General features: G+C 52.3%; 4 protein-coding genes across 4 annotated transcripts; 3 read left to right on the top strand and 1 right to left on the bottom strand.

The window, feature by feature from the left end:
- Nucleotides 1-3,629: 3,629 nt before the first annotated feature.
- On the top strand, nt 3,630-4,207 carry UCRPA7_5927 (putative isochorismatase hydrolase protein; the record flags this gene model as incomplete). The annotated part of the gene is made up of 2 exons (XM_007918470.1): nt 3,630-4,055; nt 4,157-4,207. The coding sequence occupies 2 exons, from the start codon at nt 3,630-3,632 to the stop codon at nt 4,205-4,207; spliced, it is 477 nt and encodes a 158-aa protein (XP_007916661.1).
- An 8,188-nt stretch (nt 4,208-12,395) lies between these two features.
- Nucleotides 12,396-14,073, top strand: UCRPA7_5926 (putative purine-cytosine permease protein; the record flags this gene model as incomplete). Its single annotated transcript, XM_007918469.1, has 3 exons — nt 12,396-12,632; nt 12,687-13,854; nt 13,928-14,073. 3 exons carry the CDS (start codon nt 12,396-12,398, stop codon nt 14,071-14,073), a joined length of 1,551 nt encoding a protein of 516 aa, XP_007916660.1.
- Nucleotides 14,074-14,576: 503 nt separating this feature from the next.
- On the bottom strand, nt 14,577-16,998 carry UCRPA7_5925 (putative kelch repeat protein; the record flags this gene model as incomplete). The annotated part of the gene is made up of 4 exons (XM_007918468.1): nt 14,577-15,516; nt 15,574-16,185; nt 16,235-16,553; nt 16,611-16,998. 4 exons carry the CDS (start codon nt 16,996-16,998, stop codon nt 14,577-14,579), a joined length of 2,259 nt encoding a protein of 752 aa, XP_007916659.1.
- A 783-nt stretch (nt 16,999-17,781) lies between these two features.
- UCRPA7_5924 (putative wd repeat-containing protein slp1 protein) lies at nt 17,782-19,638 on the top strand (the record flags this gene model as incomplete). The annotated part of the gene is made up of 2 exons (XM_007918467.1): nt 17,782-19,462; nt 19,517-19,638. 2 exons carry the CDS (start codon nt 17,782-17,784, stop codon nt 19,636-19,638), a joined length of 1,803 nt encoding a protein of 600 aa, XP_007916658.1.
- Between the last annotated feature and the right edge of the window lie 530 nt (nt 19,639-20,168).

Below are 20,168 nucleotides of genomic sequence, written 5' to 3'. Positions count from 1 at the left end.
AAATATGCCGAGAACTTGCATAACCCTTCTCCATTTACTCTCAGCACTTCTCACGACATCAACTCTTTCACCTATTGGACCTGATGTATTATAATATGGTTTTATGCGCCGACAGACATCCACACTGTCGCCACATAAATTCTAGGTCATAATCGGCAATTCTACAATTAGGTAGACCATTTGCTGTAGCCAGGCCCCGCTAAATGCTGCTGGTCGTTGATGGGAGAGCCAAGCACCATCTTCACTTCAAATATACACAAGGGCAAGAATTTTGGCCCCCAATGGGAACTTTCGCCCATGTGTACCTGATCAAGTATGGTCAATTATACGGAGCTTGGTGCTCCTGTTTACATCAGCCCTCTCCATTCCTTCAAGTCAACCAGGCATGCCTCTTTTCGCTTTGTCTTCCCATCGAGCTTGAACATTGAGCTTGACTTGGGCATCTTTGCCGCAAAACGCCTGAATGCTACCAGATGTCAAAAGATTCGGATACGATCAGGTCCAATGCGCTGACAAGTTCAGAAACGGGCAACGATGATAATCCCGATCCTCTGACTGGCAAGGATGATAATGGCACAGTACGATCAATAAAGAATAAGGAATCGAATGCACTGGGTGATGAGGACTATGAGAATCATTCAAAGCGCGGTAGCCTTTTGACATCACGAAAATTCTTCGGCTGGAAAAGAGAGACGCTCTCCTGCATCTTCGGTCTCGCAGGACTGCTCGCTATTGTCGGCACTATTTATCCATACAATGGAGAGCCGAGCCCTCAATGGCTGGATACGATATCACTCAACACATTGCTGGCCATCTATTCAGTGATTATAAAGGCCTCCTTGATTCTCATTATCAGCTCGTGCATCAGCCAACTCCAATGGAATTGGTTTGCCTTGGAACGGGCCCTTATCGACGTGGTCAGGCACAAAGAAGCTCAGGATGGTCCGTGGGGCTCACTCCAGTGGCTCTGGGTACACAAACTTCACCAACCTTTGACTGCATTTGCAGCCATACTCATGATCATCGCCGTCGCTATAGATCCCTTTACCCACCAGCTGCTGACTTATGTCGATTGTAGCGTTGTTTTAGACGGTACGATAGCTACACTCCCTCGAACGAATTACTTCGTAGGCAACGGGTATGTGATCGGAGACAATGCTTCTATTGGCCTACAAGCTCTAGATGAGACGATCGAGGCGGGTATCCAAGCCTCTGTTCTCGCTGGGTTCTTCGGAACACCTTACACGCCGAATGCCCGAGTGTCCAAGCGGCAACTGCACCTTTTCAAGCTTCACGACAGTGGGCTTCTGTAGCAAATGTGAGGATGTGTCTGACTCCATAATGTTCGTCAACGAGACATGCTGGGATGATAATGGCAAGGTTGAGCCCTGTTCGGTAAACATGCGACACAGTCGATTCACATCACAACTTCCAGAGGCGCTTGATATGGGAGTAGGTGGCCTTTCCAATCTTTCTATAACCTGGGATTCCGATAGTTTTGACAACCCTGCTGTGGCAACATCGACAGTCATTGATTCGGAGCTCAATGCCTCCAAGGCATTGTTCCATACCCGGCTGCAACGATGAGCCGACGAGCCACGACGACCCTTGGCGCTGTAGGGGCTACGGTGCTGCGCGTTGTATAATCATGCCTTGCGTGAGAGAATATTGGGCTTCTGTCGAATCAGGGAGGCTTCACGAAACACTGGTTCAGAAGCACCGACCGTCCCTGAATTGGGGACTCGGTGATACGACTCCTGAAGAGAACATCAGGGGCGGGACCTTCGCTCTGCTTGACACACAATGCACCTCGCCCGACGAGAATGCCCAGCTCACAGCTGCAGGATATGATCTTCGAATGGCGGCACTGGGTCGCTGGCTTCCCTACAATGTTACGAAGGGCTACAGCCGCTCACCATCCACGGCCCCTTATGCTCGCTGCGTGTACGCAATGGATTAATTATTTGCAAATTATCTTTTACTCCACGCTGACCGCGAGCACCGTGGACGACCCCAGCGAGATCGCCCGTCTCAATTTCGTGGAAGGCGGTTTGCCTCTGCAGGCTGTGTGGAACATGGGAAATATGAGCTATGGACGATTAGAGATATTTCGCAACGTCTCCGACTCCCTCACGGCTGCTGTACGCGCGGGCGGCATGGAGGGTGTTAGTAAGGACGCGAGGGGAGATGTCCTGCACTGTGCTACATGTCTAGAGGTCAGATGGGCTTGGATTGCGCTTCCGGCTGCGTTGGTTCTGGCGACGGCGGTTCTCCTGTCTCTGACCGTGGCGGCGACCGCGAGTCAACCGCTATGGAAGGGATCCCCCCTGACGTTGGCGTTCCATTGCCCGAGGGTGCTGCTAGCTGTGGCGAGGATCCTGGACGTTTGGAGACTGGAGAAACTATGGACGAGATGGCAAAATCTATTACTATACGGCTTGAGCAGTCCCAGGATGATGTTCGCTTAAGAACTGTTAAGGAGAGTAGTTGATAGAACCAGGAGAACCTCAGGGAAGTAGGTAATTGTAGGAATCTTCTAAAAGTACGAGGAGCAATGACATCAACTTCTGCGGGAGGGTCTGACGGGACTATACAAACATCACATTTAAAGGTATTCACCCAAGCGGTCTTGTTAAGATAGTAAACAGCCAACCCATAAGCGGAAGTTCGTGGGTCACCAAGTTTAAGCTTAAGAAAATTTACCTAAAAGTTGACACCTAATACAAGTTGATACAGTCTCCTCTAATGACATATTGATTAGCTGGAGTTTCCGAGCTTAACAACCTTACTCTTGCAACACACAATGGAACCTGTACTGTATAATTTGAGCTTGAGTCGTAGGTTGCGGCAAGGCATCACGCCATATCCAAGATTTGGAAACCCATCAATTTCAAAGCATCTGCAGTTTGACTGAGCGGAGCCAACGAGAGGCTAGATAGCTAATACAATATGGGGCGGGGATTTCCAGAGCAGATAGCAACTGTCTCACTGCTCGCGAATCGACAATTGATTTGATTTCTGCCGAGCAGCACTTTGGGGAACCCCGCATTTGAAGCTATCATCCCCCTTATCTCTGCCATTTTAGTGATATGCAAGAATAGATAATTAGTCCACCACATCTTGTTTAAGGAAACTGGTTTAACACAAATTCATAGTGCAGTGCCTCTTCGATAGTCCAACCCTGATAGCGAGATGTCCTCAGACGCTGAAACTCTAACTTTTGGTCCTTCAGACGAACAATGGACCTATTCAAGAAGCACGCGGATGTACGACTTGACAAGAGGTCTGGAGCCGCCTCTTAAGATCGGCACTACGCAAGGACCAAAAAATACATTCATATCAGTGAACCCTGGGCTGAGCGCCCTTGTGATTGTGGACATGCAGAACTTCTTCCTACACTCATCATGTCGCGAACATCCAACAGGACTGGCTGCAGTAGAGCCGACGTTAAAAGTCATTGAAAAGTGTCGCGAAAAGGGAATTCAGGTAAGGACACTTTTCAGTATCATAGATTGCAACCGCCTCGACTTTCGAGCGACGAGGGAGAAACAATCGCAAAAGCATTCCACTTACACCACACCTAGATCATCTGGCTCAACTGGGGCCTAACAGACGACGACATCGCAAAAATGCCTGCCGGTGTCCAACGGGGCTTCACCCGCGCCCTGATCGAATGGGATCCATCAAACTCCGGGACCACCGCCGCGCCGCCCGCCGGACTTGGCGCGGACCTCGGCGATGACAAGGGCCGCATGTTGATGGCCGACACCTGGAACGCAGACATCTACGCGCCGCTGAAGGCGGCGGTGCGGCCGGAGGACGTGCACTGCGCCAAGAGCCGAATGAGCGGCCTGTGGACCGAGACGCAGCCGCTGTGGCGGCACCTGCGCGGCGCCGGCAAGAAAACGCTGTTCCTCACGGGCGTGAACACGGACCAGTGCGTGCTGGGGACGCTGAGCGATGCGTACAACGCCGGCTGGGACTGCGTGCTCGTCGAGGACTGCTGCGGCACGACGACGGAGTGGGGGAGGGAGGTGTGCTTGTACAATGTTGGTGTAAGTTGCCTACATTTACTAATGTTTCTCGTGTGCGGTGGTCTTGATGGCTCGAATCCTTGAAGCATGGTGTGAGATCACTGCTCACTAAGCGTTAACAGAAAAACTACGGGTTTGTTGTTGACTCGAAGTCTTTTACGGCGGCGGAATGAGGTGAGCCACGGCGACACCATCGTGAAGACGACCCGAGAGTGTGGGATCACAGAGTTCAATGCCCAATGATTGAAATAGAAAAAGGTGTCTTGTGATACATTTCTGACCCGACCATTTGGACTCGGGCCACCGTCGGATGGCGGCATACGAGGAAGAGGCGCCGGCCGGAGGGTGTGTAGTGCACAAGGGAATACGAGCCACATGCATAGAGCCGCTGCTTGGCCCCAGCAATCGCGGCGATAAGGCAGGACAAAATACTCCGCCCAGCCAATACAATCATTTTAACCGCCAAAAGAAGACAATCTAGGTAGCCGGTTTGGCCGAGCGATCCATGATGTTACGATGAGCTTGTTTCCGTGATCAGATGTCGGGGCCCGGTTCACTGCATTACAGTGTTACCTCGCTTGAGATAAGATCCGAACGTCCAAAGAGAAGTTGAAATGTCAGCAACTCGAGTGGATACTAACGACATGGCCAGTCACAATTCCGGGAATTCGATGCGATCGGTATGACAAAGCCCACCGCCAAGTCCGGAGGCTGATTGATATTGTTCCTTTTGAGCGCGATACGCAGCTTCTTGCAAAGCGGTAGGTATCTGGCGACAACTCCGCTATCCACTCCTCAACCACATGAAGGCCCAACCTCGGTGAGGCTACGATGGGGCGACGTGGCGCCCATGCTGTCGCCTAATGCATGAATCCCAGCACGCTCTTCACACCGCAAACAAGAGATCCCATGCTGGCCAACTTCGTATGTATGTATGCCGCTGAGCCGGATGCTTTCGAATCCCCAGAAACGCCGTCGCGAATGTAAATAAAGCGCCAAATTAATGCGAATGTGGTATCGTGTATGCTTTACTGCACGGAGCAGTGTATTCGTAAAATCGTCATGTCGTTTGTATGTCAGGATTGGACTTCATCGTTGCCCAAGCCGTTCCTCGCCTTGTCATACCATGGATATGACAACGTCGCCCAAACATACTCCGTAGCTACAACACTCTTCAGGCGCCAACTTGCCGTTTAGAATAGCATCGACCTTCCTCTGCAGCAGACATAAGTCTCTTGATGTTCCGATACAGGCGTGGATCACTTACATCTGGGCATGGGCCCGGTGATTTGACTATTGGTATTGCTTGGGCTACGCCGCCCAGCCAAATTGCAGCAAGCAGAGATGATAATATTAACTGAAACTGCATTTCCTGTGCTTCGAGGGTGTTGAAGAGGTTGATTGAGACTACTAGGCCTCAAGAGGTAAACAGAGAAATGAGATAGTGAGAAGCTTTAGTCTGGAGACTAAGTCAACTAGGTCCTGCAAGCCAACGACAGGAGGGCCAGGCGATATCAAATATAAACACTTCAAAGGGATGGATGTAAGATCAAGCAGCAAGGGAGTGTTATGATACAAGAAAGGCGAGAGGGGTGCTGGGTATATCAAGACATTTGTGCATTCGGAAAGGGCAACTTTGGGTGGAGCGCAGCCTGCAGGTCTTCGGCGCTGAGCAACGGCGTCATTTGCCTAGTCACAGTCCCAGGCTTAGAGGCGCATCCGCCTCGTGTCGGTGCTGCCCCGGTTTGACTCAAGGCGCCGCCGCCGCCGTTTCCCCCTTGTCTCGCGGAAAGTTTACAGCCAAGGAAAACAGAGACCGGTCCACTGGGACTGGCAGAGAAGTGGGTGTGGTTGCTTCTGCAACTGGACTAAAGCTGGGATTGAAGATTGTGGATGTTTTGGACGACTGGCATGGCGCCGCAGGTAAGTCGACCTGGAGGCTCCGCAGTGTACGCGTCGGTGGGTGTAGAGCCAAACTCTATCCGTAGCCGGGTAGGCATGTGCATTGATCCTATTGCCAGCTTCATTGGTGATCGATGATGTAAGTGCCATCCATTGAGGGCAGCCACAGCCCTGCGGCGGCGGCGACATCTCGAGTGATCGGCTGGAGTTGCAGCCCTCCGGCCACAGCGACGGGACGGGTGCTGGAAAGGCGAAAAAAGTCAGAAATAGAAACACCGAGGCGCCAATGGCGTTGTGTCGTATTGTCAGCCCTACGACGACTTGCCGTGTGTGGCGGTGTTCCCTCAATGACACACGTTCAGAGCCCAGAGGTGATACTTCAACTCGCCATCTACTTCAAGTCAGAGTCTCGAAATTGTTCAAGAAACCATTCAGTTAAAGGGCATCTCGACTGCCATGCCATGGATCTGAGGGCTGGCCCCAGAGAACAAAGTCGGAAAGAATGCAAGCAATCTTTGCATCTCCAACTTTTCAGCCCTTGACAGCTTGATTGTGGAGCCTGATCTGGCGCTTCCAGCAGTGCGCGGTGGAGCATTTGCTCTCTCCCATGCCATCATCGTCCCTGTACAGCGTGCGTCCCTGGAAAGGAAATTGCCGGCCTTCTCTATACTATTTCACCGGCTTCCCTTGCTAATTGACTAATTGTCTTCAGGGTCCGGTCGTTACAGCAGGGGGCCACATCGAGAGTCGCGTGCCCCTTGCCCGCATCCAGCGACCTGATTCGACTGGCAAGAAGACCGTTGCTGAGCTACCGGCCCTTGACTGGCGCCGGTATGGACCGTGGAAACTGTGTTTTCTGGGACTTGGAAAACTACAGTCTTGGCGTAACAGTCCATCGTCTTGTCATTTCATCGTCTTCAGCTGAGCACTATGTGCAGCGTTTTTCTTGGATGGCAACTACTCTGGTAAGCATGGGGAGGACGACTTGCTGCGTGATGCAAATTGTACAGCATATTGCGAGACAAGGGCATAATTCGCTCTCAGATTGTTGATGCTACGTGATTTCTGTTTTTCGCAATTTTTAATTTGGTCATAATGAAGTGATGGTCCTCTCTGCTTTCTACTTTTTACGATTCCAGCTCTTTCTTGAGTATGTTGGAGAAATGTGACGGCCGATCCATCAATAGATGTCAGCTATGAAGAAGCGGCAAAACTAAAGAATTGCATCGCGGTGCAATGATCAACGAGAAACTGTGACTTGATGCTGATACCTGGAGGATTTACAGTATGCCTTTGCGACACAGCTGAAGTCTCTAATTGAAAACATTTTGCAATGTCAGAAGCAGGATAACCGTCCGGTTGGCAGGTGTCTGACTCGATATGCGCTTGCTTTTCGACTTGGTGTAGCTGACCGGGCCGAGTTCTTGTTGCCGACTAGCCGGTCTGCTCGAAAGCAAAATGAGGTTTTCAGGTTCATAATTTCTAGTTTACAGATGAGATAGCTAACATCCCGCACGCCGTCTTTCGTTGACATCTGCCAATGCCCCAGGATTCAGGAGGGTCGTCCTGAAGCACTCAACAGTGTCAACTAACCATTGTTTAGCAGACCTATAACGTTATTCAGGTTTCCTGGCCCACACGATCCGGACTGGAGTATAGATCTTTCCTACTCCAAGCTCCTTCCTCACTTGCTCGATGAGCTCAATAATCTGGTACTCTTCCATACCAATTTCAGTAAGCAGTCCTTCTGTAGAACTCCTTACAATAAGTTGTAACAACTCGAGGCTCAGATTCCCCATATATTTCATTCTCACATCTTCCATCCACGGCCCTAGCGGCCATTTGTGATCTTGTGTTTGTACATCGACAAACCCTGTCTCAGATAATATCTCTGGCAATTGTCTAGGCATGTCCTGATCGATCCCAATCTTTGAGACAGCCTCGAAGCGAAGCTTCGCCCACTCAATGACCTTTGATCTGTGTTCTGGTGCTTCGGGAGGCTCATCTGTTCGGCATGGAGGCCAAGTCTCGTGCATCTCAATATAGCCGCCAGGGTTGAGATGCTCATAGCACCGGCGAAGAACTGCCCGCACCTCTTTGGCGTGGAGAGGAACCAGTCGTGTATGGATCACATCGAATTTGGCATCGCCAAGCTCCCAGTCTTGCTCGGCGTCCTGGTTTATGAACTGGCAATTGGCTGGCGCGACAATCTTTGGCTGTGGATAGTTGTCTATGCCTATGACCTCCGCTTCTGGGTGTTCTGCTGCGAACTCCGCTGCCCATATGCCGCATCCTGTGCCTAGGTCGAGTACTCGACCAACTGGTGTCTTTATCGGGGCGCACAGAAGCCTGCCTTCCAGTATTGCCATGAACGACTCATGTTGAACGATCAGGGCCCGGGGTAGAGAATCACGAGGGATACTCATTGGTAATCTGGGGAAGGGGTGCAATGACCTCTTCCTATCCACAGAGATGAGTATTCAAAATGTTCATTCACATATTTTGATTCATAGATGCGGATGCTGGTAAGAAGACGCCGCGCCCGAGCCTACCGTAGGATCTGCTGCGGGGATCGATGTGCCGGTGAGCCATGCAATAAGAAGTTGCGCATAATCGTAAATCAGGCAGCTTTCCGCTTGGGCATTAGCTCATGCCTGGAAAGGCAGGACCTTTTCACGCGATAGCCACTCTCAACCACTGCGCATATTGATTGCCGCAATAAAATCGCCGTGTGTGTGACATCGCGATAGAAAAGGCTGAAGTTATCCAGGCACATTTTGGTCAGTAAGGTAGGACGCCATCCACCTCATGATATAGTGCCTTGCGGCTTTATCATCCGGACACCGGGTTTTGAATTTCGGCGTTTCTAACAATCGCGAGGACCCGCCCCGTCTACATCGGCTCCCGGTCCAACTCGCCGGACTAGCAGCCCGGAGGCCGGTAAGCGGATATACCTTGTTTTTGTTTCATATCTTCTTGCGACCTCACTTGTGTAACGTATTGAGGGCGGGACAATATCAACAACCCTGCTTTCTACAAACGAAGCCGGCCTCTCTATGCTTGGATGATTGCTTTCTAAGGATCGATCGAAAAAGCAGCGATAAGTCGGGTGCCTGGTTGTCTTGATCAAATTATGACTAATAGCGGCATTGAGCAGTAGTTCTAGCTTATTGACAGGTCATAGTGTGTGCCGAACATGTCTATTGATCCTCCTGTGAGCTTCGGGGGTGATGTGTCGGGAAATGAGTTATTGCCTCTTGAAGGATACGAGGAAGGCGACTTCGAATAAGAACTTGCTTGCCTTGATGGGATCGTGTAATTTCTAGTTCTGATGACCAACATCCTCCGAACCCTTCAGCTGCATCACTGGCTCGAGCTTACACGAATACGCCACATGCAAAGACGATGTTGGGCTCTCTCTCCTAGGACAAAAACTGCGTGCTTTGGGGCGACCTTGTCTGACCGCGTGATCGATTTGACACCTGTGAAAGTAAATCTATTCGAAGCACTGGTTTTAAAAAGGTAGATAATGGAGAGTCGGCGGTCTGCGAAGATCACACGTGAGCCCCTTGATGCTTTGAGATGGAAACTGCTAATCGAGATTGTCAAGGGTGCAATTTTTGTTGAAGAGACCAATTTCTAGTATTCAAGGGGAGGAGGCTTTTGAGCATGAGATCGAGAAAAAGGCGTGATATGTGAATCATGTATACCTCTGGGATATATATTTCACCCGTCAGCGACAGCTAGGAAGGCACTCGAGTAGGATGCTTGATAGAGATACCTTTATATTTCTCTGACTTCTACAGCCACCCGTATCTCATGACTTCCAAAGGTTCTGTAGTTCTGCATGACATGCACCTCGTAGAGTTAGGCGGAATGTGGCATAGCTACAATCACCCAAAGCGATCAGCATCATCGCAAAGTTGTTACAAGATTTTCAAACTCCGGTCTTTTGGAAAGCCCCTTGAGTATGTGGTGGAAATGCCCATCTTCAAGCGAAGAGAGATTGTTGGAGCCTTGGTCTTCAATAATGCTGTATCGCCAGCTTACAGAAGCCAGCGTCTAGCACGAGCCAAAGTCATGGAGCCAGAAAGCAGCGGAAGAGCTGTTCGCCGAAGAGCGACAAGGGCAAGACATTCAAGATGGCATAAGCTGTGGTATACCAAGCCGGAACGGACCGCTTGGTGTATTGTCTATCCAGCCTTTCATTTCTGGCAGAGAGATGACAGCTGCGGGATGAGCCAAGCTGTTGCTGCAGTGGTCAAAACGTGGTGTTGATGCGACTACTGCAAGCAGGGACCTGTAACGGGAAGGCCGAGCTGGATGGTTTTGTGCCTGCCAAGCCTGGATCTTAGATGCAGATCTACGTACTGCATCCCTACACCCCCGACACTGCATGCTGCTGGTTCGCGGTGCCGTGAGTGGGAGAAGAGATGAGTTGATTGGGGCAGAGCAGGGGTGGACTACGGTGGACGGGGGTTCCGCTGACGTTGACGGGGGACTCCGCCGCCCTCCAACTGCCAACTCCGGGACCTACAACCGCCTCCCTCTCCCTCTCACTGGCTTGCTGGCGGTATTGCATTCAAGTTATTGCCGCAGCATGTCTGTTGTCTCACTCGTTGCTTGTTCATGCATTTTCCGGATTGGGACATGATTCGCTATCTTTCACTATCTCGCAGACTATCCATCCACTATAGAGAACTGGCGTCGATATCAAAGGTCGTCGCCACGACTTTCACACGGGGTCTGATATTAGTATGTATTGATTGATTGATATGCGGAGAGGTTAGCCTGATTGGACCCGCCCCGTCCCTCGGCTCTTCAGCTTGGCTTCGACTCACTTTGGCAGACGAGTTCACTGATTGGCGGCCACTTAGACCCAGAACCGCTTATCGCATTCTATGTCTCATTGCCATTAACAACAACGTGACGTACCCTGATAAGCTCTCTGGCGCTCTTAGTCAAATGCTTGATGATGCCATGCCTCTAGTGGGCTGATAGAGCCCGCTGGATGGATCCTATTACAATGACCAGCAACGTAACAGGCGTGTGTCCCTAGAATTACACTGAACTCGACAGGTGTGAATCGCTGCAAACTCCCTGTGGTTGCACGGCATGTACACATGTAGTCCCGAAACTCAAGCTTGTAGAGGCTTGAAGCCATGGATACTCTCACACAACCGCCATAGTCTCTCTCCAGGACCGCAATGAACGTTAGTCCAGGTCGACTTACTCGCGCCACTCTAGTGACAAACCCGAATTTGTACAATCACGCTCGTAACGAATGTCTTTGACATCTCACAACTTGTCAATTAGCCAGCTTGCAGTGGAAATCTCTGCGACACTGCAGTGACGCTACCGGCTATATTCACGGCGAGGAACGCGTGACATGCACCCTAGGCTTTTGGAAGAGACACAACACCACCAAGATAGAGATGGATGACGGAGGATCTTCACAGCTAGGTGAGAACTACCTGTATACTACGCAGTAGGTGGTTGATGCTCCCTACCCTCATGCATATACTGCAGCCAGCTCTCACTGGGTTGCCCAACCTCAGGCGGGAGCTTTCCGCTAACTATCTCACCCAATGCCGTGGTAGGAGATGTCAAGACAAGCATCTTCGCGAACAATTCTGTAGTGTAGCCACCACGCCCCAATTGGTCGATTATCACCCGTCTCGGAAAGCCGCTGTGGGGTTTCCCACCCCCCTTAGCGATTAGTTGAGCAGAGGCCCCGGAGTGCGCGCTAGACTAGGACCAAGCAGGCCAAACAGACCGTGTTCCTTATCACTGCAGGTCGAACACCAATCCACCAGAATGGTCACCTCTGCAAAGGCAGGCTGGCAGGCAAGGCATGGCAGGGATCCAATCTCATGACGCCGCCCTCCAGGCCATCCTGGAACGAACCCATATCGGGGAGCAGCGCTGGATCTCCCTTCGCTAGGTCAAGCCACTCTCTCCGTCAATCAGATCCAGGCTGGTCCGTAGATGGAGAGAGGCGCCGCTGAATGGATAGACAGATAGTGACTAGACTCCTGGACCATGGCATGGCATACAGACAAGGTATCGATCGAGGGTGGGTGGGTGGCCTTTCCACATATCTCGTCCTGTTTCAGCTACTTAAAACATCCTCTCCCTCCCACCCACCCCCCAGCCCTTCGAGAAGTTCTCGAAGGCTGTTTCCGTTCTGTCTTCGGCGCTCCCCGCTTGTTGTGGACTTGGTCGGTCAAGGGTGAATCTCGACAAAGCTGTCGCTTCACAGATCTTACTTATAACCCTTCCTCGTCGTCAACTTCTGTTGTTGATCGATTCACTCGTCAGACCTACCCAGGCTCAACCCTCCCTTCACGTATAAGAGCTCACTGGAGCAATCGACACGGCCTTGCTTTTCTGATTGCCAGCTCACTCGTATTGCCTCCCAAGTTTAGCTGCAAACCTAAACAGCTCGAGCGCTTCAAAATGGCCGCCAAGAAGGACCTCGAGACTGGAGGTGGAGAGAAGTTCACGGAGCCAGATACCGCAGTTGGCTATGTTGGTGACGAGAATGCGGTTCACAAGTCCGAGTTCGTTGCTGGCGACAGCATCTACGCCAGACTCCAGAGAGCTGCAGGCAAGTTCGGTGTCGAGCAGCGTGGTATTGAACGAGTTCCAAGTGATGAGAGAACCGACGCTGGAATGAGCAAAATCGGTACTCTTGTAAGTCCTTTCCACATGCCTCTTGAGAGGCTTTCCCGCATCTAACAGTAGTAGTGGCTTTCCGCCAACATGGTTGTCTCCTCCTTCGCTATTGGCGCCTTGGCTCAACCCATCTTTGCTCTGGGATTTGTCGATACCGCTTTGACAATCATCTTCATCAACATCCTTGGAATTATTCCCGTGTGCTTCTTCTCAACCTTCGGTCCTCGGTTCGGTCTTCGTCAAATGGTTCTCTCTCGATTCTACTTCGGTTATTACGGTGTAAAGCTGATCGCGATCTTCAACATTCTCGCCTGTATCGGATGGTCATCTGTCAACGTTATTGTAGGCGCTCAGCTTTTCAACGCTATCAACCATGATATGCCTGGCTGGGCCGGTATTATCGTCATTGCCATCTCGACACTCATTATTTGCACCTTTGGATACAAGATCGTGCACGCATACGAGCGCTGGTCCTGGATCCCCTGCTTGATCATCTTCCTCATCGTTGCAGGCGAATTCGGCCACTCCGGCAAGTTCAACAGCCTCCTGCCTCTTGAGCGCGGCCCAACCGAGGCAGGCAGCGTCCTCTCCTTTGCGGCCTCCGTCTACGGCTTCGCCACGGGCTGGTGCTCCTACGCCGCCGACTACACCGTCTACCAGCCGGTCGACCGTTCCCGCCGCTCCGTATTCGCCTGGACCTTCGCCGGCCTATTCCTGCCGCTGGTCTTCACCGAGCTACTCGGCGCGGCTGTCATGACCGCTGCCGCCACGGACGAGACCTTCTCGGACGCGTACTTCGACTCGGGCATCGGCGGCCTGCTCGCGACGGTGCTGGTCCCGCCCCTGGGCCGCTTCGGCGAGTTCTGCGTCGTGGTGCTCGCCCTGTCCATCATCGCCAACAACTGCCCCAACATCTACTCGGTCGGCCTGACCCTGCAGGTGCTCGCCAAGGGCACGCAGCGCGTCCCCCGCTTCGTGTGGGTCTTCATCGGCACCGGCGCCTACATCGCCATCAGCATCCCCGGCTACGACCACTTCGAGTCCTGGCTCGAGAACTTCATGCTGGTCATCGGCTACTGGCTCGCCATCTACGAGGGCATCTCGCTCACCGAGCACTTTGTCTTCAAGCGCGGCTTCGGCGGCTACCACCCGGAGGACTACGTCAACCCCAGCAGACTGCCGCCCGGGTTCGCGGCCATCACCGCCTTTGGCTTCGGCATCATGGGTGCGGTGCTCGGCAGTACGTTTTTGCCCACTCACACTCCTTACTAGTACGGTATGAATAAAGTGCTGACCCTTGACTCTTCTTCTAGTGGCCCAGGTCTGGTTCACGGGACCAATCGGCAAGCTCTGCGGTGGGGACTACGGCGGCGACGTTGGCTTCGAGCTCGCCTTTGCCTTCGCTGCCATTTCGTATCTTGCGCTGAGGACGGTCGAGAAGAGCTATTTCAAGCGATAGACGCGGAAAGATGTATGCGGGAGGATTGGCTTCTTTGGCTTTTTGGTGGAGGAGATATAGATAGACATTCCGGAGGCTGAAAAGATTTGGTTGCTTAATACCAGGTTCGGGATTTGGTAACTCATCTATTGACTTGTTCAGAACACTACTTGCTCATATGGCTGTTTCATTGCAATATGCTCTTTTCGTGAAAGACGCGTGGTTGCTCTCAGTTAACTGCAGCGCCTTGAATGTTGGCTTGAAAACTGCTCACAAAGGTGAATGCAAGATAGCAACGATGATCTGTCACGCAGCTTCTCATTTCCCGGAGCAAAAAAAGTGCACTTATTCCGTCTATAGCTACTTAAGTGACAAAAGCCTAGCGAACTACGTAGCCAATAACGCCTCGCCATGCCAGGACATAAGATATAGCAAAGCCAAAGCGTTTATCATACATGTGCGTAACATTCCAGGTGCTTGCAAGGGCACCCTGAGCTCCTCAATCCAGTCAAGCCCGTCGTTGTTTAAGTCATTTCCATACCGTCATCATCTTCACCATCGGACTCAATCATCTGAGTCTGGTTGCTGCTGATACTCTCTTTCCTCCTCGACATGGCCGAGTCGGAATATCTTCCACCGTCCATGCCAGCAAACATGTCTAGCTCCTCTCCTCCTATGACACGGCCCTCCGTGTCAATCTCCTGTGACAGCTCCACAAGTGCGGAGCGAGGGAGTCGTAGGAACCCGCTGGTGCGGACGATCCTGCCCCAGTGTGTGAGGCAGAAGCCGGCCGCACGTTTTCGGAGCCATTCTTCGTTCGCCAGTCCCGCACAATACCAGATGATGCAGGCGTGATCGACATCCAGCTCTTTACTGAGTCGATTAACACACAACAATCGCAGATGCGGAATGTTGTAGATATTCGACATCACCAACAATCCAGCCACATCTGAGAGGTCAGCGCTGGCTCCGTCCTCATCATCGCTGGAGGAATCGATCCTGTCAGTGTATAGATAGAACAGGAAGGCCTTGACGACACTGTAGGGTTCCGGGATATGCATCTTCTTGGTGTGGAACTCGGCCATCTGTGATGACCAGAGTCTTGCGAAATGTGGCCAGCGGGCCTGCAAGATGAGTCGATGCACATGGATTGGCGGTGACGTGGGTGCGTCGGGTGAGAGCCACGTTTGGTCTCCATCACCTGCATCGCTGGCACGAATCAGAGCCGAGCCCATGATATCCTCATCTTCCCACTCCCCGGACAGAGCAGTAATGATAAAATCGGCACCGCTGCCCGTCTCTGGTGGCTGATTGAACAGCTTCGCCAGATCTGCCCCGAGACCTTTTGACGGGGTTTCGACGTGGCGAGTTCTAGACGACGGTCTGACCAACTCTGTCCTTGGGTCCGGAGTAAGATTGTTGCCAAGGAATCCGTACCGTCGGAGATCAATCTCCATGATGTCACTAAAACTTTCAAGTTAGCCCGATTGAACTTGTGTTCATATTGGCAGCGTGATATACCTGAGGTATTCTTCGAGACCGTTTGCACCGAGGTCAATTGCTCCCGGGTCTGTTGGACATCCCAAAAGCCAGGCCTTTGTACCATCTTCGTTCATGGTGCAATAATGCCAGCGGTAGCCAGATTTGAAGATCTCACGTCCTTCTGCCAGCTTCTGCCAGCGCATAGTACCCAAGTCCAAAGCTGATAAAGAGCAGTCTTTGGATGTGATGGTAGCCGCAGGCGTGACAAAGTCCAGAAGTGTGCCAGAAGAGTAGACATGGAAATGGATTCCAGAGCCCTGGGAAGGAACGCTCGGACTGGAGACAAACTTGAGGGCCGAGATCGAACCTGGAGCCATCGGAGCATAGGACTTCAATTGGAAAGACGGCGGGTTGACCTGAGCAGTCCTCGAGTTCGCTGCATAACCGGACGCGCCGACTACCGGTGACTGGGCCATGGAGTATGGCGGCCTCGGGGAGCTACCAATACGACTGCTCATTCCAGGTCTGTCGAATGATCCGATTTGAGGCGCGGAGTCGAATGCTGGGCTACCTTTGAGATCCAACCACCAAAGGTCGCTAACCTTATCCATATCCTCGCTGAGTCCTCCAAAAACCCAGACTCTATCGCCCCTACGACGATGTTAGTTTCGTTCCCTTGATATTGCACCCGTATACGCACCAGATATACGCAGAATGGTCAAATCTGCCGACGAAGCGCCATGCCCTGGACCAAGTGAACGTCTTCAAGTCTAGGTAGCAAATGTCGTCCAGAACGTAGTTATCGTGACCGGTGATACCTCCAACAATGAATAGCTTATCCTCGTGGAGGACTGCCGCATGGCGGGCCCGGCCTTTTGGAATTGGTCCTGTGACTGACGGCTGGGTCCAATGTGCCGTCTTGAGATCAAAGACAATGAGATCAGAGAGGTATGTCCGGTGTTCGTTCTCGCCGCCAAATACGAGCAGCTTATCGCCTTTATATAAAGTAGCCGTATGGCCTGCGGTGCATTATCAGTACGACAGCTTGGTGCAGGAAGAGTAGTCGACATGCATACCCATTCTTACTCCTGGTATATCGCCATAGTTGTCCACCAGGTTCCATTGGTGGCTGACCAGATCGAGCCTCAACACATGATTGTAGACCTCGTCGGTGTATTGGTCGAATCCGCCAAAAGCGTAGATCTGATTGTTTCCGCAATAGGTGACCGAAGCATTGACCAGACAGGCGGGTCGTTGTCCAAGAGTACGGGTGACCTTGGGCCGGTAGCCATCCATCATGGAGCGACCCTTCATGGGAGAATTGGGCATGATGTAGGTATTGTTGGATGAGCCCGAAGCCGGGGTCAGGGCTGCGTTTGCTGGTTGATGGCTGCCCGTGGCCTGCACGTTACCACCGAAGATGGAGGTTGTCAGAGGTGCGGAAGGTGTGGACGGCTGCGCCATGGCTGCGTGAGAGCTCGATGGCACTAACCGAGCATCGCGACAATTAGGAAAGCGAGAGAGAGTCGTCTGCTAGACAGGAGCTGCTGATAGACTGGGTATCGCGGGTCCAATGTCGGCTCGCACCGTTTGATGGAGTATCGCTAATGTCACGGCCCCTTGCAGTTTGATGATGGATGGAGATGACCAGCCAGGTCTGTGGTGTCTAGCGCCAAAATGTCCTTGGGCTCCGTCATCGATGATTGGACAGGCTGGGGCCAGATCGGGCTAGCGACGCAGGGGTCACGGAAGGCGGCGTGGGCGGAAGGCGGGAGGATAAAGATCCGCAGTTGCCGTGTCAACAAGCTCAGCCCCCCCAACCAAAACATCACAGTTAAAAGGCAAGGCAACGCTGGTTGACCTATATGCCTTCTTCCTCTCTTCCTTCTCCCATAACACATCTTCATCATCCTCCTCCTCTCCGCAATCCCTCTTTCTCCCGCTCTCTGTGCATCTCGCACGAACGCATCATCAAGCCTTACGCAAAGAAACTCTTTCAAGTCCACTAGATCATCTCGCTGCGGCCAGTTGATCGCCCCACCGACTTAAAGCCTTTCTACGTCAAGGCCTTTCGATTTATCGAACACAACGAAACAGAATACTAACCCAATCCAGGAACCATTAGCTTGAGTCTCTTGGAGCATCGTTTGATCAATCGAAGCTCTCTAATCTCATCATACCTCCATCGACACATTAAGTTGGACCTCGTCGGAGATTTCATATCAGTGATACTGAATCATCAATAAAATGGCCGCCGTCGCTACAGTATCAACCCCCTTCAAGTCCCATGCTGGGCTCTTCTCTTCCCGTACCGCTGGCGGACGGATGCCCCTGACTCCTTCGCCTCGTCAACGCACATCCACAACCACTGTGCAGGTGAACCTGAACTCCTCGCCGTTCACCCCTGAGAGGCAAGCGAGCCGTGATGGCTACCGTCCATCTTCCAAGTCAGTGTACAGCGGAAACCTCTCTGCACGCTTGGCCCAGTCGACACACCGCGATTCCCCAAAGTCAAACATCGCGCGGGGTGTCTCCACCCCCAAGAAGGCCCTTGAGCTCGGTGTTTCCGATTTCACTCTCACCGGCACTGGCCAGCACACTAAGACACCTTCCAGCGCCAAGTCAAAGAAGGCTCCTCTTAGACAAAAGTCAAAGACAACCCTGACCTACGCTGCTGACCGATTCATTCCCAACCGTGCTGCTAGCTCAGCAATTGCGAATGTCGGCTCTGGTAAGCTTGACCTGTCAGACAAGCAGCGCCCCAAGACTAGCAGTGGCGAGGCCTCTTCTGTCCTCTCGTCCGCTACTGATGATGCCATCGCTGCCCTTGAGGGCCTGAACATCAACGATGACGAGTCTGCCTCATACTCGCGACCTTCTCCCAACACTGTGGCGTACCAAGATTCACTGGCCAGCGCATGCGGTGTCAGCCTGAACACCCGTATTCTCCAGTTTAAGCCCGCCCCGCCAGAGTCATCGAAGCCGATCGACCTCCGCCAACAGTACAACCGCCCCTTGAAGCCTGCCGCCTCAACCTCTGCTCAGTTCCGCAGACGCATTGCTACAGCACCGGAGCGTGTGTTGGATGCCCCCGGTCTGATTGATGACTATTACCTGAACCTCCTTGACTGGAGCTCTGGCAACCAGGTCGCCATCGGTCTTGAGCGAAACGTCTACGTCTGGTCGGCCGATGAGGGAAGCGTCAGCTGCCTTCTCGAGACCAGCCCTGACACTTACATCAGCAGCGTGAAGTGGTCTGGTGATGGCGCTTACGTCGGTGTCGGCCTTGGAACCGGCGAAGTCCAGATCTGGGACGTTGCCGAAGGCATCAAGGTCCGCAGCATGTTCGGGCATGACACTCGTGTCGGCGTCATGGGCTGGAACAAGCACCTCCTGTCAACTGGTGCCCGCAGCGGTTTGGTGTACAACCATGATGTCCGCATCGCTGAGCACAAGGTTGCCGAGCTCGTCTCTCACACATCCGAGGTCTGCGGCCTCGAGTGGCGATCAGACGGCGCTCAGCTCGCTACTGGCGGCAATGACAACCTTGTCTCCATTTGGGATGCACGATCGCTGGTTGTCCCCAAGTTCACCAAGACCAACCACAAGGCAGCAGTCAAGGCTCTGGCTTGGTGCCCCTGGAACATGAACCTGCTCGCTACTGGAGGTGGCAGCTATGATCGCCATATCCACTTCTGGAACTCTACCTCGGGCGCTCGCGTCAACAGCATCGACACCGGATCTCAGGTGACCAGCCTCCGCTGGAGCCCTCATTACCGTGAGATCGTCAGCTCTAGTGGATTCCCGGACAACTCTCTCAGCATCTGGAGCTACCCTACTCTCGTCCGCAACGTCGAGATCCCGGCTCATGAGAGCCGAGTTCTCCACAGCTGCCTGAGCCCGGATGGTCAGATGCTGGCCACAGCAGGTAAGAAGCACTGAGCTCAAATACTCATGGAACAAAAAGCTAATTGAGTTGCAGCTGCCGACGAGAGCTTGAAGTTCTGGAAGGTCTTTGAGAAGAAGGCAGGCGCCACTGCCGGTATGGTTGGTGCTGGTGCTTCCGGCAAGGCGGATATGGTCAAGCAGATGACGATCCGATAAAGGATGAATAGACGAAAAGCTTGCTCAAAGCTGGTCAATGTCAGAATCAAGATGACAACCAACGGTAGGTATACAGGGTTCCTTCTGGCATATATCGGTTCAGGGTCTGGTTCTGCGGTCTAGTCATTTCAGCGCGGAGTTGGGGAGTTCTCAGGACTGTCCGCTCGTTACGACACGGAACGGCTACCTGCAAGAAACGTCTGCTTGGTCATGAGGTCACGACTAGTTATGTTATGGAAGGCTACGTCAGTGAATAGTTGAAATAGTGTATTATTAATGAATGTTGGACTGAAGTTTGGGAATATCCCGAAAACCCTATTGCTTGATCGTTCGCCAATAGTTACAGCGGTGACACTCACTCAATGGCTTGCCCGCACTGTCCCTTGCGGATAGTATAGGATAAAATGGCAATGATAGTCTCGGAAATGAAATTGGTCGTCCACAGTGATAAATAGTATTGTGCAAAAGCAGTGATGCTTTAAACACTCTGTACCGCTGGCACATAGTGCTAGCAACTTAAGCTTAACGTC

This window comes from Phaeoacremonium minimum, assembly GCF_000392275.1.
Source record: "Phaeoacremonium minimum UCRPA7 unplaced genomic scaffold PA7_03_scaffold_442, whole genome shotgun sequence".
Classification (NCBI taxonomy): domain Eukaryota; kingdom Fungi; phylum Ascomycota; class Sordariomycetes; order Togniniales; family Togniniaceae; genus Phaeoacremonium; species Phaeoacremonium minimum.
Note: the sequence above shows the minus strand (reverse complement) of the source record. Positions and strands in the feature narration are given on the sequence as shown.